The 20,945-nt window shown below is 38.4% G+C and overlaps 1 protein-coding gene across 3 annotated transcripts; it reads right to left on the bottom strand.

The window, feature by feature from the left end:
* Window positions 1–5,371: 5,371 nt before the first annotated feature.
* On the bottom strand, window positions 5,372–19,373 carry syt5a (synaptotagmin Va). Of its 3 annotated transcripts, none has more exons than XM_051386958.1 (10): window positions 19,251–19,373; window positions 12,062–12,223; window positions 11,559–11,573; window positions 10,186–10,367; window positions 9,237–9,323; window positions 8,920–9,087; window positions 8,613–8,780; window positions 8,382–8,499; window positions 7,983–8,116; window positions 5,372–6,901 (listed from the first exon to the last, which is right to left on the bottom strand). In XM_051386958.1, exons 2-10 carry the CDS (start codon window positions 12,219–12,221, stop codon window positions 6,692–6,694), a joined length of 1,242 nt encoding a protein of 413 aa, XP_051242918.1. In that variant the 5' UTR covers window positions 12,222–12,223; window positions 19,251–19,373; the 3' UTR covers window positions 5,372–6,691. The 3 variants fall into 3 exon arrangements, with proteins under 3 accessions (XP_051242918.1, XP_051242917.1, XP_051242920.1); XM_051386957.1 differs by having other exon boundaries at window positions 12,062–12,226; window positions 19,251–19,372; XM_051386960.1 differs by lacking the exon at window positions 11,559–11,573 and having other exon boundaries at window positions 12,062–12,226.
* Between the last annotated feature and the right edge of the window lie 1,572 nt (window positions 19,374–20,945).

Below are 20,945 nucleotides of genomic sequence, written 5' to 3'. Positions count from 1 at the left end.
ATTAACAAAACCACCTAAAAAGAGTGGCAGACATTGCAGAACAAAAGATTAAATTCCAGAGCCATACACTACTCCCTTATTATGCACACTTAAAAACACATAAAAACATACCTATGAATATTATATTCCATTTCTGTCAATAGATCCTCCTAAATGTTACACCCTTGACCTTTGGATGAAGCGTTATAAAGAATAGAGTTGTGATATTAATGAGACACAGAGGTGGTAAGTAAGGGCCAGTTTCCGATGAGTCTCCAAAAAAGCATTTATGATTCAGTGTATTTCTTAAGGGCAGTGTCTGGTTTGCTTGTGATATGTCAGTGGAGGGGAGGCGGGGGTGACGTTTTAGAAATTATTATTTTCACATCCTCTCTACACTGGGACTAAAAGAGTCATTTTACCTCCAACTGAGAATTTGGTACTGCCATCATTACCTATTATGTTTTGGAAAATCTTCTGGAAATTAAATCAGCACACTTTTCAAATACTAATAATTACTGATAAACAGAAATGACTGATGATAATGATGATGATGATTGCGACAACAGCCACAACGATGGGGGACAATGGACAATAATAATAGTAACTATAACAAAGATAATAATAATATTAATAACAATAATAATAATAATATTAGCAGTGGGAGTCAAGCAGGACCATGGCAGCAGGCACCACCAGGATCCATGACAACCTGCGAGACGAGAAAGCACAAGAACTCCAGGGAAAGGTGAAGTTAGTAACATGCATTAATGGGACATGAATGTGTGCAGAAAGTGAGGGAGAGAATGAGAGGAGTTCAGTGCATCATGGGAAATCCCCCGGCATCTAGGCCTATAACAGCATAACTAAGGGATGGTTCAGGACTCACCTGATCCAGCCCTAACTATAAGCTTTATCAAAGAGGAATGTCTTAAGCCTACTCTTGAATGTGGAGAGGGTGTCTGCCTCCCGAACTGGAAGCTGGTTCCACTGGAGACGAGCTTGGTAGCCGAGACTATTGGAACCACAAGTAGCCCTGCATTCAAAGAACGCAGTGTTCTAGTGGGGTAACAGGGTATACCTCTATATAATAATATTATATACCTATATAAGCTCTTTAAGATATGAAGGTGCCTGACCATGAAGAGCTTTGTAGGTGAGAAGGACGATGAGAAGCTAATACAGGAGTAATATCTCTTTTCCTGTCAGTACTCGTGCTGCAGCGTTCTGAAGTAATTGTAGCTTTTTAATGGACTTATTGGGGCAGCCTGCTAATAAGGAATTGCAGTAATCCAGCCTAGAAGTAACAAATGCATGGATTAGTTTTTCTGCATTCGTCTGTGACAGGAAATGTCTAAATTTCTTGCAATTTTACGTAAGTAAAAAAAAAAGCAGTCCTACAGGTTTGCTTTATGTGGCAGTTAAAGGACATATCCTGATCAAAAATAACTCCAAGATTCCTGACGGTGGCGCTGGAGGCCAAGGTAATGCCATCTAGAGTTACTATATCTTTAGACAGTGAGTTTCGGAGGTGTTTGGGGCCAAGTACAAGAACTTCAGTTTTGTCTGAGTTTAACATCAGAAAATTGAAGTTCATCCAGGTTTTTATATCCTGAAGACATGCTTGTAATTTAGATAATTAATTTCATCAGACTTGATTGATAAATATAACTGCGTATCATCTGCATAACAATCAAAGTTAGTGGAGTGATTCCTAATAATGTTGCCTAAGAGAAGCATATATAAGGTGAATAGAATTGGATTCATCGTTAACGTGTTCAAACTGAGAACGATCTGATAAATAAGACTTAAACCAGCCTAGTGCGGTTCCTTTAATGCCAATTAGATGCTCAAGTCTCTGTAATAGAATATGATGGTCAATGGTGTCAAATGTAGCACCAAGATCTAATAGTACAGAGACAAGTCCATTGTCTGAAGCATTTAAAAGGTCATTATTAACTTTTCCCATTGCTGTCTCTGTGCTATTATGTAGCCTAAATCGTGACTGAAAATCCTCAAATAAGCTGTTATGTAAAAAGTCACACAACTGTTTGTTGGAGGTTAGAAATTGGTCAAGAGTGGGCTTTTTAAGAAGGGGTTTAATTACAGCTACTTTAAAGGACTGTGGTACATATCCTGACAATAAACAAAGATTGATCATATCCAGTAAAGAAGTGCCAATTAAGGGTAAGACTTCTTTAATGAGCCTAGTTGGGATGGGGTCTAAGAGACAGGTTGATGGCTTCGATGAAGAAATTATTGAAGTTAATTGATGCAGCTTGATAGCAGAAAAACAGTCTAAGAGTATATCTGATTTTACATTTGTTAAAATTCCTTTATTTTGAGAGACAGCGCTACCTTTTGAGGGCAGTTGGTGATTAATTTTGTCTCTAATAGTAATAATTTTATTATAAAAGAAGCTCATAAAGTCGTTACTACTGAGGGTTATGGGGATACATGGCTCAATAGAGCTGTGACTCTCTGTTAGCCTGGCTACAGTGCTAAAGAGGAACCAAGGGTTGTTCTTATTTTCTTATATTAGTGTTGAATAATAGGCTGCTCTGGCATTACGGAGGGCTTTTCTATATGTTTTAAGACTATCTTGCAAGATTGACCGTGATTCTAATAGTTTGTAAGAGTGCCATTTCCTTTTCCCTTTTTGCTTTAGTTAGGTTTGGTGGTTGTACCACAGTGCTAGCCTCCTATGTTTTAATAATTTCCTTTTTATAGGGGCGATAGAATCTAGTGTTGATCGTAGTGAGCCTGCAGCACTATTGACAAGATGATCAATTTGGGAGGGACTAAGGTTATCATAGGAGTCCTCTGTTATATTTAGACATAGCATTGAATTAAACACTGATGTAAAATTTAGCTACAGCACTGTCAGATAGACATCTGCTGTAAGAAGTTTTGCCTAATGGCTTGTAATCTAGTAATAGGAATTCAAAAGTTGTCGGATAAAAAAGGATTATGTGGGATTAATGTTCAATATCAATGCCATATGATAAGTAACTTCACAGAGTGGGGGGTGGTTGTTGGGTTTATATTTAATTTATGCCAATAGATCCTCCTAAATGTTAAACCCTAATATAGTTACTTCATAATAGATTTAAATAACACCTTATGAATGATGCATGTGTGTCTGCTGGTGTTGTTAATTCAGAGACAGATGTTAGATATCAGCATAACTGGAATGTTGCGTCACACTAATAAACAGCCACAGAGCATACAACGCTTGAGTTACTCTCACCTGTCTCATCAGAGTGCCAGAGATATGAAGAGATAACAGTGGGGACAGAGGAATGAGCAAGTAGTGTAGAGTCAGGAATGTGACCAGTGTGTTGTAGTTTAGATGGCTCTTTGTTGTGCAATGTGAATAATTTTTGACCCCAGGTTTATGTTATTTTTACACTTACTTTGGGTTACTTACACATTCTCATACAAAAACTTTATTGTCCACAATGTGTGTGGAAAATTCTTTTTGTTCGGTTCCACCATAAAACATGTCATAAAAGTACAACTCTCAATACACAAGTCTGTTATACATAGCATCACATTAACGTATTGTGCAAAAAACTGCAGCAAATTTCCCAGAATCAATATAAATTTGATTTGACTAATTTTGCCAGCTACAGGGGTGGAAGGGAGATGTTCTGCCACCAGGAGGCGTTCCAGGATTAAAGGAGTGGTGGGTTGGTGGTTCCTGTCTGATGACCCTGCACTGGACCAGGGGAGCTGTGGCAGGCGATACCAGCTACCTGTACACTTACTATTTCTAATAATCCTTTGGGTCATAAACTAAACCCCCTTAAACGTAGTTCATTTTACCCTGTGTTGTGTTATTTGTTAATTTTACAGATGGGTCATGAATTGTCATTTTTTGACCAAGTTTCTCTTCCTTAATTATACATCAACACCAGTATATGTTTTTTGGGAATTTTGCTTTATTTGGTTAGTACCAGAAAAGGCGGGGGAGAGAGGGGGTGGCGTCCAGCAAAGGGCCCAGGACTGCAGTGGGAAGGTACCTGGTCTTCCTGGTGAGCAATATAAGTTAATATTGATAGTTATTTGTTTTTTTTCCTTCTATTTAAGTTTATTTTCTGATCCTAAATGTCCACTATTATTATTATTATTTGTATTTGTAATATTTATTTTTAGTATTTATTTGGCAAATTTTCATGGTTTCAAGAAACAGCTGCAACAACATTTGCCCTTTAGATTTTCTACTACTAGTTTGTGATCTATACTGTATGAAATAAAGTTTACAACCAGTGAAAAGAGGGATCAGCTGTATAAAATATAAATAATTTTATATCTTGCAACTTTTTTTTCCTGGGGCTTTTTGAAAAAGTGTTTATCATGTGTGCTTTCAGTTTACTCTCTCCTGTCTGTGGTAAATATGTTTCCTGTACAGGCCCTCCCCGCCTCCTCTCTAATTCCTGCCTCACATGTTTGGCTCGCTGCGTGAGACAGGGACTAAAGAGGACACGCTGTTAATCCAGTTTTTCACTCACTGCATTGAATCAGTACACACACACACACACACACACACACACACACACACACACACACACACACGTACGCACGCACACTGACCTCACTGAAATATGAATCATCAGTGAGGCCTGCTGTGCCTTTGAAATGGGAAGACCACAGTTTGTCCAGAAAAAGTCTACACATTCATACTTTAATTGGATTCCTGGGATAAACTACAGCAATAATCACAGGGTGAAAGATTAGTTACATCTAGAAAGTGACAGTGAACAGTTCAGTTCTTGTAGTGTAACAATTCCACTGATTGTATTATAGGGAATAATCCCTGACATGATATATCATAAATATTATGTTTATAAAAGGTTTTGAAATACTTATTTAACCCTAAATGGTGCATTTAAAGCTGCATTAGGTAACTTAAATAATAAAATAATAAATAAAATTTTAAAAAAACTTAAACTTCACTATATCCTGACAGTAGTAGCTACATGAAATAGATAATCTGTGAAAAAATCAGGTTCCTCTGGCTCCTCCTAGTGCTCCACACCTTAAAGAAAACACCCAATGAGAGCCGATAAAGACAGTTCATTGCTCATTCCAAGATAGTAAAATACCGACAGTGTGACTAAAGGTGTCTTTCCATCTTTCTCGCCACTAGGAGGAACCTTTTTCTCAGATTATCTGTCTCATGTTCTACTGTCAGGATATAGGGAAAGTTTTAAAAAATATGACAAAAAGTTATTTTTATAAAAATTACTTACTGCAGCTTTAACTGATCCTGCTGGTGTTCGTGCTAGGTCTTTCTGCTAGTGTGCAGATGAAAGCATATCATGTACACACATGAGGGTATTATAGCATGTGCGAGCATAGAAATCTATCCATTCAGCCGAACCATCTGTCGTTGTTTGGAAACATTTTATTTATTCAGCTATTTATTTACACTCACATGGTACATATCGAAAGTAAAACCAAAAACAGCTTTCCATTTTTTTTATGATATACAACACACACACGCACACACACAAACTCACACACACAAACTCACACATTAATATGCACATTCACCAGCAGACACTCTGATCAGGGTCTCATTCAAACACAAGCACAGGAGAAGAAGCCACAATAATCAGTACAAACATGCAGCTAAATACAATACGTTTCACAGGAAAATCCAGTTTAGACTGTTTGGAAGATAAGAGAGTTATCCGGGTAAACAAGAGGAGAATGTAAGGAAAGAGGGAAACAAACACTCCAGCTCTGAAACAGTGGTTCAGAATTACCAAGGTAGTCAAGAAAATAAATTACAGGGGCACTCAACCAATTTTACACATGAAGTTCAGTTCACTCATCATAAGGAGAACTATAATGAAAACAGTTGTATTATGTCTTCTGTGGTTGAAGGAAACAACCCTGATAATGGGCTTCACACGTCCATTTTTATTTGTATTTTTATTTTACAGAAATCCTGTGTTGGGAACTGGGAGTTTAAAAGATGAAGACATTCACCAGACAGGAGGAGCATAAACGCATACTTTTAAAGACTATCAAGCTGCATTATGGGAGGTGTAGTATACAGGGTTTTTAGTGACTAAAAGTCAGCATAGTCTGCCTTCAATTTTTATTACTCCATTTTTTAAATCTGCCTCTTGTGAGTATCCAAACTTTATAGAAGTATGATGCTAAATTACCCAGAGTCATTTAAATAGTGAGTCAGCATAAATGTGTAGCCTTTCAATTTAAAGTATGCATGAACCAGTGCCAAACACAACTTTAGCTGCACTGTGTATACTGTAGGTTGGTATAAATTTGAGTGTGTGTTGCAAGTACAAATAATGGGTTTGCATACATTTCTATGGTATGTATTCAAAACAATATAAAGTACACATATAGTCATAAAAAGAGAACCCAACATGAAATATTACAAAAAGAATGATGGTGTGAATCTGACGCACATTAAACCTGCAGTAGGTAAGTTTTATAAAAAATATCATTATTGCAAATATGACAAAAAATGATTGTTATAAAAATGACCTACTGCAGCTTTAAAGATTACTATTCATTTTAGAAAACCTACAGTTGTTTGGTTTCAAATGGAAGAATGCACACACTATGCCGATGATGGTAGTATGGTTTGGTTTCAAATGGAAGAATGCACACACTATGCCGATGATGGTGTACATGACATGTATGGTGCATATATACATGTCTGTGAGTGTGTTTAGCGGATGGGGGCCTTTAGAGCAGCATCCACCTCCTCCTCCGTAAGCAGCGTGTGCCACTGCGCCACTGGACGCCTGGGATTGGCCAGCATGTCTGACCAGTGGCGCAGTCCGACTCCTGAGGCGCCATATCCAATCCAGCACTTGCCGATGGGGTCGTTGCTGCCCAGCTTGTCGTAGTCATACACAGTAATCAGCACCTGGATTTTCTGTACGTGGAGACAGCAGAGGAGGAGGAGGAGGAGGAGTTACAGTTAGGTTGAAGGAAAATGGAAACAGTCTTTGATACTGTTCTGGAGGTTTTGGGGGTAAAAGTCATGCATTTCTAAGCAACTAACTTCAATATATGCTTCAGTAAGGCATTCAACTTGAGGGAGGCAGTAAGGGTAATAAAAGATACTAAAAGAGAAATTCCCAAATCCCTGAAAGCAGCACTCATACATCTCTTTGACTTTTTCATCAGCAGCTGTAACAAACAGGTACAAATATGCAAAATATAATTTTGAATTTTAGTCAAGATAAATTAAAATCAATGGACAAGGATTTTTGATACTGAATATGTGACAAAACTATGGCAAAAAAAGAGAAGAGTCTACAGACATGTTAGCAGATATGTGATGCTGTACTAGTAAACAGAGGTGAAATGCTAACATGCAGATGTTTAGCAGGTATATAGTTTACTATGTTTATTGTCTTGGTTTACTGTGTCAGTGTGCTAACATTTAATATAATTTAAGATATAAACTGGAGCTCAGCCAATATGGAATATTTGAGACCAATACCGATCATAGAAGGGAAAAATTCACTGATTAGCAATATGGATACTGATATAATGAGTTTATTGAGCTGAAAAAATGATAGAACTTTTGTGCATATTGCACCGATTTCATAAGGGTGCTTTCTGAACCAAATAACTTTATTAAAGAATGTTTCACTTAAATATTCTTTACATTTAAAGTGCACACTGCTGGACAAACTTTGCACCAAAATATTATTACACACCAATCTCCTCCATACTTTCTTGTTCTTTACACTATGTCACCTAACCTTGATCAAAACATTATCCAGAAATGAGGAGTGTCATAGTGTTAAATGGCCGCATTTGATGAGTTGGGAGTGAGAGTAGGTTGTTTCAAGATATTAGTGTGGACCAAAGTGGCGGAACATCCAGCAGACATTGCCATTCCTAGAGCCTCGCAGCTAACTTGTCTAATGATGCAGCCATAAAAGAATGGCACTTAAGTTTAAATATTTTACTAAATGTAAACTTAATGCTTAAAGTATACGAACCTGGATCTGGGAGAAGGGGATCTCGAAACTAAAGCTTTCATTGAAGTAAGGATTCAGAGTGTTTTGTTTGACTGATGTCTTCTTCTTCTTGAGTCGCTTCCCGTTGTGCTGCAGCACCACCTTAACAAATGGATCTGAGAGGGAGGCAGGGTATCAGAAAGTGGATCGGAGGAGCCAGCATTAAAAACCATAACTGCAATCCACTGTCAGTCCCACTCTTCAGAATAAGCATGCATGCAAATGTTTACCTTAGATCAATTGGTTGTGACACAAATGCATGTAACTGGTTTCACAGTTATCTTACAGTGGTGTTTTTTATATTATACATAAATGATCTAGTTACTAACAGCTCTGTTCATTATTATGCTGACGACACAGTAATTTATCTATCTGTCTTACCTGACAGTCCTCCGACGTCCATCTTCTTCAGATTCTTGGCTTCCATGATGTTAACTGTTAGCTTACCGGCCGTGGGGACGTAACGAAGGGAAATACAGATATCACCCAGCTTCTCTTGCTGTCAGGGACAAAACATATACATAGAGGAGTTGTCATATTGCACATGTTGTTGTAATGACTGTTACATTCAATGTATGTTTCACTGGATGATGAAAAAAAAGAATCATGTACCTCCTCTTTCTCTCCTCCAACCAGATCCTTCCATTCGTGTATTGGCTGTCCAAGGTCTATTGAGTTCATGGGGATCTTGATCTCACCGATGACGTCGTGTTTACCAAAACGGTCAAAGTCAAACACCTGTAGCACCAGAGTCTGACCACCCAGCTCACTATATGGTATCTAGAAAGGTACGTAAAAGAAGGTTAACTCTAAAATGCTTTAGAGTTGACATTCACACTGAATAATATGATCAAAACTATTTAATTTTAATGTTCAATGTTCAGCGTGGCCTGGATGTCCCCAGTGTCAATGTATAGACCTTAAAGGTGAAGGTCTCATTGAAGACGGGACAGAGGTTCTTTCGCTGGACTTTGGTCTCAAACTTCTTCTTCTTGTCCGGCAGCATGTAGACTTTGACATAGGGATCCGAGGTGCCACCCATGTCCATGGCTGCAAGGTCCTGTGCCTGGAGGATGCCGACTATCAGCTGGAGAGAAGGGGGAGATAAGTTTAACTGTAGGGTCCCAAATCCTGAAGTGGTGCTAGCTTTGCAGAATAAAAAGGTCATCCTATTATTGATGTTTTTTGGGAGGTTGGATATTTGTGTTAATGCTTGCAAAATGCATGTGTGTATACCTGGTTATCAGTAAAGTTGTAGTCCAATGTGAACTCCAGTTTGCCAAAGTTCTCTTTCTCCTCCTCTTTATCTCCTTCTTCTCCATCCTGGAAGACACACAGCATGGTTAGCAGTTAACAAACAATGTCATTAAGTTTACACATTTCTTATTCAAGCTCCTGAGATTTGCTGCAGTTTCTGCAAAACACTGCAATCATGTTGATGATCAATTTTCAAACCAAGAGAAATCTGTCATTTTATTCAGGTAACACTGTGTTTCACTGGTCGCCTGTCAATTGCATCATATCCCCTTTATGCCTGCATCAGCATTGTGGTTGTCTGCCAGAAGCTGTCATACATTGACTGTTTATCCAGTTTGAAGCAACATTTTTACCATCCACTGTTTAGATCTTGGTGCTTTTAAACTCTAACTCTTTGAACCGGATGAAGGATTTTAGTCATCGGACATCTTGATCTTAAGTTATCAGAGAAACAAGCTGAGCTAACGTTAGCAGCAGCTCGGCTCGCAGCCCCTCCGGGACGTCCTTTGTCTGTCCAACAGTGTCGAAATTTTTATGGTGGAAAAAACATAACAAAAACACAATTATTCTTATTTTCACATGGTTGTACACTATTGAAAACATACCTATGAATATACAGGATATATGGATTTTTAGTTCTATGTAAGAATCTATATATCCACAGTGATACTTTTTGCCATAAGCCTGTGTCCAATCACAAGGGCACATGAGTCTATCATTCATTACTAGTCTCAACCTGGATAAAAGCCAAACATCTGCAACAACAATGCAGCTCTTGCTGTTGCTCACTCCATCTGGCGACCAGACAAACAAATCCATAAACTCTTCTAACTTGGGAAAATGTGTATTTTTGACAAAAGTAACAGAATTACCATATGCCAAGTCAGGAATACACGGGACAGAACCCCTCTACCTCATCTTTTCTTACTTTTTTGTCATCTCCTTCCTCTCCATCCTTGTCCTTCTTCCTGCGCCCTCGTCCTCCCTTCCTCTCACGGACCTTCTTGGGCTTCTTGCCCTTATTGAAGCACTTCTTGTAAATGCAGAATCCCAGGCAGGCGATGAGGGCAAGGACCACGACCACAATGGCTCCTACGGCCCACATGGGCACTGGACAAAGGGGGAGAGGTAGAGGAGAGGCATATTGGTGCTTTGTAGTCTGATAGGAAACAGCGGTGACACAGCCTGGGTGAGGGGTTTAATTCCTACTGAGGTCAGCTAGACTTGTGAGGCATTTTGGAAAAGCACTTCCTGAAAAGTGTAAGATTGGTGTCATGTAACCTTCTATGGTTGTAAATACGTTTGAGGCTTTTTCACCATAACATTGTGGTTATATGGATGGATCTGTCTGCTGGTTGGCCACCACTTTGGTCCAGACTGAAATTATTAATATGACATTTCAGACAGTTATCCCTGTTTTTTTTTTGTGCCAGGTTTGTCTCCAGACAACCTGGGGCTAAGTCAGCTATCGTTAGCTGCACAAGCTAGTTAGCTAACAGCATCTAACATCACTGTTGGCAGAACTTAACTACTTTTAGCAACACGTCCATCTGTACACTCCATAAACCACATCAGTACTGCTGTTGAAACATTGGCCTCTGTCTATCTCTGAGGTTGTGTTCAATGGGAGGCAGCTGAGCCCCGTTCGGTTGCACACTAATGGTTAGAGCTACATTAGCAGTTAGCAGAGATAAGACAAAGCAGCCGGAGGACGTCAGAGAGAAAACCTGATAATACTCTCTCCATAGAATATGATACAGTTTCACACTGTGCTACAGTAGAAATCCATACTGTTGCTAACTTTCTAACTAATGCCGTTGTATTGCTAAAAGATAGAGATTGATTGACAGGTGAATGTCATAATATTGGTTGAAACCTTTGACATTTTGATATATCGTTATTATAAAAATATCTATTATAGTCGCGAACAATTGGTGCTCCACTGTTGGAGGAGAAAAACATCTGACGTCAAAGACTATTGGATTATGCTAGATAGGGATTTGTTAAAATTTCAATGTATTATCTATTATATTATTGTTATTTTGTCATTCCTATCTTTTCATCAATTTTTGTCTTTTCTCAGCAGAAGTGGGCTTCCGTACATTTGGCAAATAAGCCCAAACAAAGACTTTTTTAAAAGCCAATGAAGGGTATCTCCATAATACTTCTACAATACTACACTCCCCTACAATAACTCTTGTTGAACATGTATAAAGAAACCTCAACCGATAATAAAGAGACTCACTGCATATTCTCTGAAACTGGAAAAACAGAATGGCACGAGACAAGAGATGGACTTACTCTTGAGTTTATGATCTTGAAGAGCAGAGCAGAGTGATCACATGAAGAAATGAGAGAAGACAATAAAGAAATGAAACGTGATATTTGCAAATGAGATGACAGGATGGTTAGATGATGGCATGTATGTTAGACTGATTCTCATTAGTTTGTGTGTGTCTCTGAATGCAGATTTTTATCTGCTGAACTGGCTTCAGTTTTTGATAGCCTATAGCAACACTGAAAATACACACAAGTACGTTGGGCCTCATATTTATTTCATATTTCTGAAAGGAAATGAATGCACATTATGCTTGTTGAGTCATGACTGTTTGTTTGTACAATGCTTCAATAATTTAGTCTTTGAGAGCACACCAAATTCAACTTAATTTGAAGTATGCACATGTGTATGAACAGCTAGGAGCTTAAGTGTTTGCATTGTCTTAAGGTATTTTCAGTAGATTTTACATCAAATGTGTGTGTGTGTGTGTGTGTGTGTGTGTGTGTGTGTGTGTGTGTGTGCTCACTTGGCAGGTGCGTGAGCTCATTGAAGAATTTGTTCTTCATGCTGGCGAACTGGTGGTTGGAGTGGTGTGAGGGGGGTTGGTGAGGTGGGGGCTCCTTCTCTCTCTCTTCCTCCTCAGCCGCCCTGCGGAGCCGCGACCCCGCCACGCTGACCAATCGCATGGCTGCTGTGTGAAATCAAAGGAGAACAGACAGGAAACAGTCAGCGACTTTGTAATGTATGTATCTACATGGAGCTAACAACACATTCATTCTCTCCTCATGTGTGTCGTCTTCTTTTAAACTCCATCCTGTTTGACCTTTCACCTGGCTGTAATCCCTTTAATCCTCTCTCACTCGTCTCACTCCTCTGCCTCTCATCATTTATTCACTCTAGACTAACAGACTATCCTCGTCAAAAACAAGTTTTTATATTTAGTTTCAAGCTTTTATTTTATCGCGGTTTTCCTGAAAAAAAGCAGAATCATGCTTTCCTTTAGTAAAAAAAAATAGCAATACTACAATGTAAAAATTGCATTCAAAATTTAAAGTTTAGGCAACGTTTAAATGTTTCCACTAGTTGAGGTGGATAATTTTAACTGCTTTATATACTGTTGGGTATTTTAATCTGTAACAAAATTTGGTTAGCTAATCATATATTGTGCACGAAAACTGTCAAACTGCAGAGTAATTATTAATAACTGTATATTTCCTTTGAACTGTAGTAGTGTAAGTATAATGAAGAAAGTAAATACTTTAGCCTCCAACCTGGGGTTCGAGACCCCCACTAGGGGTCACCAAAGATTAATGGGGGGGTCGCAAGATCTTCTTGATTTTAAGAGGTGTAAGAAAATTTAAAAAACATACACAGTAGGCCTATATCTCAGCATTTGGTTTATTTTTGTGACTGTAAATGGTAAATGGACTGTACTTATATAGTGCCCTTCTAGTCTTTCGACCACTCAGTGCGCTGTACCCTACAGGTCACACACACCCCATTCACACACATTCTTACACTGATGGCAGTGGCTGCCATGCAAGGTGCCAACTGCTCACCAGAACGGAAACTAATCATTCATACACATTCACACACCGATGCACATCGGGAGCAATTTGGGGTTCAGTGTCTTGCTCAAGGATACTTCAACATGCAGCGAGAGGAGCCCGGGCGGAGTGACAGTGAACCAGCGTGAACAATACCAAGAACCCTGAAACTGAAGCAGCTAAATGGAATTCAGCCATTTTATTATTTACACTTGTCTTCTGGGAAAAAGATGTATTGAGCAAATTATCCTAATACATCTGAACAAAACGGGTAATTAATTTATTAAAATCATGAATTCCTGCTTTGTTCTATTTCCAAACCCCATGTTCAAAGAGTTAATATCAGTGTAATCCTTTAATGAGGCATTCAGTTAATTTATCAAGTAATACATCAGGCTTAAAAGGTGTATTAAGTACAAATAGAAAGCTGGGTTTACCTATCTCTGCCTGTGGCCATGAAACAAAGCAATAAAATAAGAATAAAATATATTATGTTTTGTGCCTGTAAGGATTTCACCCTGTCAGGTGTGTACTCACACACACTGACATTTAAACACACATGCATAGGCCCCACCCACGGCAGACATCCCTCTGTCGCTGCGCGATGTAACAAGATTAATTGCTAAAGGTAATCCAAAAATCCCTCGGCTTAAACAAATTAAGGACAGTTTGCCTCTCTGGGTCTCCTCCCCTTTCTCAATCCATCCGACCATCATCTCTCTTCCCCCCCCCATGACAGCTGAAACAGAGACATACACACACAGATAAACATACACATCATATTTCCATAATGAGATCTGATTTAGGTAGCAAGCTATGTTACATTAACCCTTTCATCTCACCGGATTGCATAAGCAGAGGATTAGAGAGGGAGACCTCTGTTTGTGTGTGTATCTTGTGTGTGTGTGTGTGTGTGTGTGTGTGTGTGTGTGTGTGTGTGTGTGCGTGTGTGTGTGCGTGCGTGTGTGTGTATCTGTGTGTGTGTGTGTGTGTGTGTGTGTGTGTGTGTGTGTGTGTGTGTGTGTGTGTGTAAAATAGATAGATCTGTTAATACACCACTGGCTTTGACCTCCAACTAAATAAAAAGCATTAAAGCAACAGTTCAGGTATGCTTATTCACTTTAGGTTGATGCTGGTCTCATGTCCGTATGGTAAATATGAAGCTAAGGCCAGCAGCTTAGCTTAGCTTAGCTTAACACAAAGACTGGCAATGGGGGGAAACAACTAGCCTGGGTCTGTCAAAGGTAACAAAATCAAACATTACTTGGCCTGTAGTCTTTTGCTAGTTCCCCTGCTCAGAGCCATGAAACATTCTGGCACATAACCCACTGTTACATGGCAAATGATCATTTTATACATCAGCACAGATTATAGGATTGAGATATCACATATTGATTAGTCAGCTTTAGTGGTGCTGGTGGCCAGATTGTGTTTCCTTTGGACAGAACCAGGATATCTGTTTCCTCCTGTTTCCTGTCTTATTGCTAAGCTAAGCTAACCTCCTTTCAAATGCCATTAGGAGCACTAGGAGGAGCCAGAGGAACACATTATCTGTCATAACACACTGACATTGTCCTCGGTGATGAACTGTTAGAGGACCAGTGTGTAGGATTTAGTAGTAGATCCCTTCACCTTCCCCTTCCAAGCGCAAAGAAGAACCTACGGTGGCCATGGAGCACACAAAAAACTCAAACTTTAAAAATCTACTGCCAGTGTTTGGTTCGTGGGTTTTCATTCATTCAGTTGGTAAACATTTTTCATTTTTTGTGGCCAGTGGTTACAAATATCCACTGCTGTCCACCCAGAACTGCCTGAGCACAAAAGCCTAACAAATAATTTACAATTAAATGAATTAAAATAGAAAAGAATGGGACCTCAATCATATCAGAGGTCAATTAAATTGAATGAATAATTGATATCAAATAAATGTCCAATATTAGCGTAAGCACTTTAGATAAAAGCACAGAATGCTGTATCATTCTGCTGTGTGTCTGCCAGGACTCTGTATGTTGCATAATGACATTTTAGTTCAAGTTCAAAACACCCCCAAATCAGGATGATGACCACAGTTGTTACCCTGGGTTGAATCAGATTTAGGCTGGACTGCTGCCAAAAACTTGCATCAGTCAAAAACCTGGCCAGGTTGATGTAGAAATACATGTCTGAGTCCAGAGACAGCAGGAAGGAGAAATTTAAGTTTAGGAAAGCAAAAATTACAAGCTGGTTTGAAGCTAAGTTAGACTGATATTTAAGTTCTAAAAATCAAATGTATAAAGTGATTAACAACTAATGCAGACAAAAGCACATATAGAAGTCTCGTCAAAAGAGACAGGATTTTTCAAAATAGGACAACAGCATTTTATATTAATAAGAACAATGTAATAAAAAAACTCATGAACAATAAGCCGCAAGTCAACCACCAACGCTGTTGTGTAATGGCACCAAAAGCTGAGAGAAAACGGTCTTTATGAAAATTACCAATCACCACATTATATAAAAAAGATAAAGAAAACTGAAAAGATCTGTGAGGGAGTCAGTACACAAAAGAAAGAATTTAATTCTAACCCTTCCAACAAAGCAAAGGTGGTTCAAATGTATTCAGTTAGTGCAATTTTACTAACTTGATTTAAAGCTATAAACATCAACATATGTAACATCTCTGCATTAAAATGCCTATAAACTCTAGAACTACGTTCTTATGTTCTATATGTAGTTGAGTTGTGTACTTCCATTATCCCAAATGTTTCCAACAATGTTCAAACTCAGAGAAATCTGTCATTTTATTCAGGTAAGGCTGTGTTTCACCGGTCGCCTGTCAATGCAAATCCCCTTTGTGCCTGCGTCAGCACTGTGCTTGTCTGCCAGAAGCTGTCATACATTGACTGTTTATCCAGTCTGAAGCCACATTTCTACCATCCACTGTTTAGATCTTGGTGCTTTTTAACTCTAGAACCAGTAATAATAATCTAATCAGAATCAGAATCAGAAATACTTTAATAATCCCAGGGGGAATTTTTTTTCGCTACAACTCCAGATATACAAACAACATATATTAAGAACACACATATATATATATATATAAAAGATATAAGTTACAGTGGGCTTTATAGAAGAATTAGTTACAATTTGGTCATTTTTAATGATTAGTCAAGACCAAGTCCAAAGAGTTCAAATGAGTCACAGAGTCATGACCGGGACAGAAAAAAAGAATGCTTTTGCCATTGCCAATGAAATGAGTTTTGGCAGCCAGACATATGATTGCAAGTGACATTGATGGTAACCATGGTTACCAGGCAACCAGTGTCAGTGCTCGCTCTAGATGGATTTTTAATTAAAATACAAAATTGTTTAACAGGTATGCTTCATCAATGGTTTTGTTTTGAAGGGGGAAAAACATATTGCTGGACTCAAGACCACTGGCCAAGTCCGAGACAGTCTGAGACCAGACTCCAGTACTACAGAATACATTTTTTGTACGTATATGAAAATGGGCTCTGATCTGCATGCAGACAGATTGCGGTGGGATTTTGTTGGTCTAAAAGCTCACCGCTCTGAACTGAACCCGAGGCTCCATTAGGCGTCTGTCACACTCTGACTGGCTACTGTAGGTATTGACATGCACACATCAGTGACTTTGGCATTTGTTGACTGCTTAAAGTATCAAATCCAAGCAACATGCCAGAGAAAAGGAGCAATACAACAATCACAATAAAGTTGTTTTTTGTCTTCTTGGAGTAGAGACATAGTAAACCCCTGGCTCTAGGTAGGTCTATTTTGCCTGTTTCACCACCACCATAGCTTCCCCCCCACACCCCTCACACTTGAAAAGGGAGGGTAAAACAAGTGAGTTGCAATCTGCTACTACACCACTAGATAGTACTAAATCCTACACAATGGACATTTAATATATGGTTTAAATGGTTTACTCTTTTTCATTCATTTGTAAAGTGCTTTTAGCCTCATTTTGTGTATTAGAGGTTTTGTGTTAAAAAACGTTATTATCATTATTATCATTATCACGTTCATTATGAACTTCTTTCAGATAATGCTAATTTGATATAGAGTTAAAGAAATAGTTTGATATTTTGGGGAAATGCATTTATTTGCTTTCTTGTCAAGAGTTAGATGAGGAGATACCACTCATGGTAAATATGAAGCTAGAACGAGCTTAGCTTAGTTTAGCACAATAGTTGAAAGGGGAAACTGCCAGCCTGGCTGTGTGGAAAGGTAAAGGTAGTAAAAGGTAACACAATTCACCTTTTATGGTGGGTTATGTGCAGGACTTAAGTCTGGGCTCCGAGCAGTTGCCAGGCAACTAGCCTCCAGAGACTCCAGAAAGTAACTGTGCCGGGCCTAGAAGTGATGTCAGTGTTTTGTTTAATTTTGTCACCTTTTGGACAGAGACAGGCTAGCTGTTTCCCCCTGTTTCTACTATTTGTGCTAAGCTAAGCTAATCTAATCAGCTGCTGGCTGTAGAAGAAAAGAAGAAGAAGATATACTTTATTAATCCTCTAGGGGAAATTGTTCTATTAACTCTTTTTTGTTTTATATACACACACACACACAGGCTGAAATACACACTTTCATGCACTTGTGGACATGCAAACAGGGAGAGAGATGGTGGAGTGATAGGGGTTGCAATGCTCAAGGGCACCTCGGCAGTGCACAGGAGGTGAAACTGGCGCCTCTCCAGCTACCAGTCCACACTCCATATTGTGGTCTGTGGGAACCCTCCGGTTCCCAAGCCAAGTCCCTACACACTGAACTACTGCCGCCCAGAGAGTGGTATTGATCTACCGATATAAAACAAAGTTTCAGTAAGTTTCAATAAAAGCTGTAATTTCTTTGCACTTTCAACATTAGAAAAGTTTAAAAGGTTGACATGAATTAAAAGTATAATATGTTTTTTTGTTGAGTTCCCACAGAAGCCTTGACAGTATTTGCTCATTTTAAACTTCTTTTAGTTAGATAAGGCTAAGTTGAGCATCACATTACTGTGCCATTCATTCTTTATGTTTCTATAGATACTGTAATACTGCTTTTATAATCCCTATATCTGGCAGCATGACTTGACCTGTGGTGTCCTCAGAAATTAGGATAATTTTAAATAATTTATTACAACCTAAATGAAACTACATTGTGCATATAATATAGTACATCTTTTTATGAAAACAAATAAATAAAACAGTTGATTACAGTTCTATTACAAAAAAAAAAAATTAAAAACATAATTCTTTCCACCCAAGCCTGACAAACGACTGCAGTTTTGGGCCAGAATCCAACGGGTTATGTCGGGTCCAATCGGGTTCAGGCGGACCGTCAAAGCTCTACTGCAGTTAAGATACGGGTCCTACAGTTTGCTGTAGATTAGCTTAGAAACTCTGTCTGCAGTAGCCTGTGTGCAAGATGAAAACAAGCACCCAGGGTCCATTCATCCTACTCATCCTCCCATCATCAAGTTACAGGATTTAAAGGGTTATAATATAATTACAATGTCAGAAACTTCATTCAGCCTGTTGAGGTGAACAGGTATTGTGGAGGTGTATTGCAAGCGATTGCACATGAACACTCTGCAAATAGACGAGCATTAGCCTCCTATAATCCACTTAAACTAATCTTTCCCAGTTTTGTAAAGTATCCTCCACTATGAGTAAAATCAAATGTTTCTTTCATGCAGGAACCTTCCTGGTGAAATGCAGTCATTAAAAGATAAAGAGCACCATAGAAATAAGCAATAAAGTGTAAATCCAATAAATTAACATTAACTTTCCTGTGACCATAGCTGCTTATTAACAGACTTACAGCACAACTAAAATACACGGCGAAAGACAGAGTGAGGCAAACACACTGCAGCTGAAGTTAGACATTAATGGATCTACAGAAGATTATTGCTGACAAGTTTCATGATAATTTTTAAGTAAAAGCGCCAAACATTTTGTTGTTGTTGTTGTTGTTGTTGTTGTTTGTAGTTTATCAAATGGTTAACAAGCTGGAGACAGCTGGAAAGGTTAGCTGGCTTTTCTGTTTCCATTCACTGTAAATTGAATATCTCAAGTGTTTTGACTGTCTGGAATAAACTATTTTAAAACAACTATTTAGCATGAATTTACAAATGAACTAATAACTCTGAAATTAATTATAATTCAAAGTGAAAACAGCACGACTTACCCTGTTTAGTCAGTCCCTCGGTTCTTTGGCTTTTATTCTGTTTTATTGTTTTGCATCCAAATGTCCTTTAGACAAATCCACCACCGCTGACTGACTGATGAGAAGTCCTTGCACATAACTCCATCCCTCTCTCTCTCTCTCTCTCTCTCTCTCTCTCTCTCTCCCCCCTCCCCCCTTCTGTTAATCTCCACAATATCCCTCACTGCCAACTACTTACTGTCCACCTCCACTGCAAAAAAAAGTCTGTCTTCAAGAGCCAATTCGTCCAACACTGTGGCTTTAAATTGTATTTCTTTCCAAATCATTGAGGAATGTGTTCTGTATTGTGGCACAACATGTCAGATACTGTTGGATAAGTGAATTAAATACCATTAAGGAGATTTTTTTAACTTAATTATGAGATGTGTGAACTCCACAACTACCAGACTAAATGATATTATTATATTCTCTGATTTCTTCTCATTGTTCTATCAGCTCTTTGGTTGTTTTAACAACGTACTTTTCTAATGTAGGATGAGGCTGTTTATTAGAGAGTGAAGGCTCTGTGAATATAGCTTGTGTTCAGATCGTCACCGTGCCCTTATCCTGTGAGATTTAAAAAAAAAAAATGTTACATCATAAATAATAATTTAAACTATAAAAATAACAGTGTCATTAGTTTTCTTCACAGAAATGAATAACATATACAGAAGGAATGTATATTTTTACAAAAAGTTTTCTTACACCCCTTAAAATCAAGAAGACTCGCGACCCTCTGCAAAGCTTTGGCGACCCCTAGTGGGGGGTCAGGACCACTAGGTCGTGTACCAGTGGTTTAAATTCCTACATTCAGGTGGGTGATTATACACTAATGAAAACATACCAATGTATATTATATTATTTTTCTAGCAATAGATCATCCTCAAGGTTACACACTGGGCCTTTAAATTATTGAACTATATTCCAGAAATGAACTGAATTAAAGAGAGCATGAGTCAACATCTTCTGTAAACTACCTCTTCTGTGATTGGAGCTGATAGAAGTTGGTCATAGTTGGCTTCATCACTCTGGACAATGATGGTTCAGTCATAGGAAACCTGCACGCCACATTTTTAAAGTTATAAACGGACTCTAATTCCAAAACTCTTTGGGCTACCGTTAGGATACGGTGAAACAGAAAGAATGTCTATAACCAGGCCTGGGGAGTAACGGATTACATGTAGCTAAGGATACCAAAAAAGGTAATCCAATACAGACAAAAAGATGTAATCAGATTACAGTTACATTTAGTAAAAATTGCGATTATTTAACAGGATTACAGTTTTAAAATACAGAGGAAACATTTTTAATACAAAAAATCTCAGTTTCCATTTTCTTTTCCAAGGTCACATTGTTCTGTTGTTTTATAAAATACACCTGCATTAATACTTATTATTGATATTTCTACTCTTTTTTGCATATTTGTTGTTGAGGTAATCCAAAAGTAAGGGAAAGTAATCAATTTACTTTAAAATTGTGATACTTAGATTACTGACTACATTTTTAACAGGTCATTTTACTGTGTCAGAATACATTTTTTAAAGTAACCCTCCTAATCCTGTCTATAACACCAATTGTCCTGGTCTCAGAGTGCAGTACGGAGCTTCTCCAGCAGATGGCCATAGTGTATTACAGTACATACAAAACAACACTGGACATAGACACACACAAAACTAA

This window comes from Dicentrarchus labrax, unplaced genomic scaffold (assembly GCF_905237075.1).
Source record: "Dicentrarchus labrax unplaced genomic scaffold, dlabrax2021, whole genome shotgun sequence".
NCBI lineage: Eukaryota > Metazoa > Chordata > Actinopteri > Moronidae > Dicentrarchus > Dicentrarchus labrax.
This window is presented reverse-complemented; position numbering and strand designations above follow the sequence as displayed.

What these genes read in the sequence shown, in the direction of transcription:
- syt5a (XM_051386958.1), bottom strand. Translation starts at nt 12,221, where the DNA reads ATGCGATTGGTCAGCGTGGCGGGGTCGCGGCTCCGCAGGGCGGCTGAG. An exon ending in AGGAAGGAGATGACAAAAAA is followed by an intron (nt 9,324 to 10,185) that starts GTAAGAAAAGAT and finishes TGTGTCTTCCAG; the next exon opens with GATGGAGAAGAAGGAGATAA. An exon ending in TTGGAGGAGAGAAAGAGGAG is followed by an intron (nt 8,500 to 8,612) that starts GTACATGATTCT and finishes TGTCCCTGACAG; the next exon opens with CAAGAGAAGCTGGGTGATAT.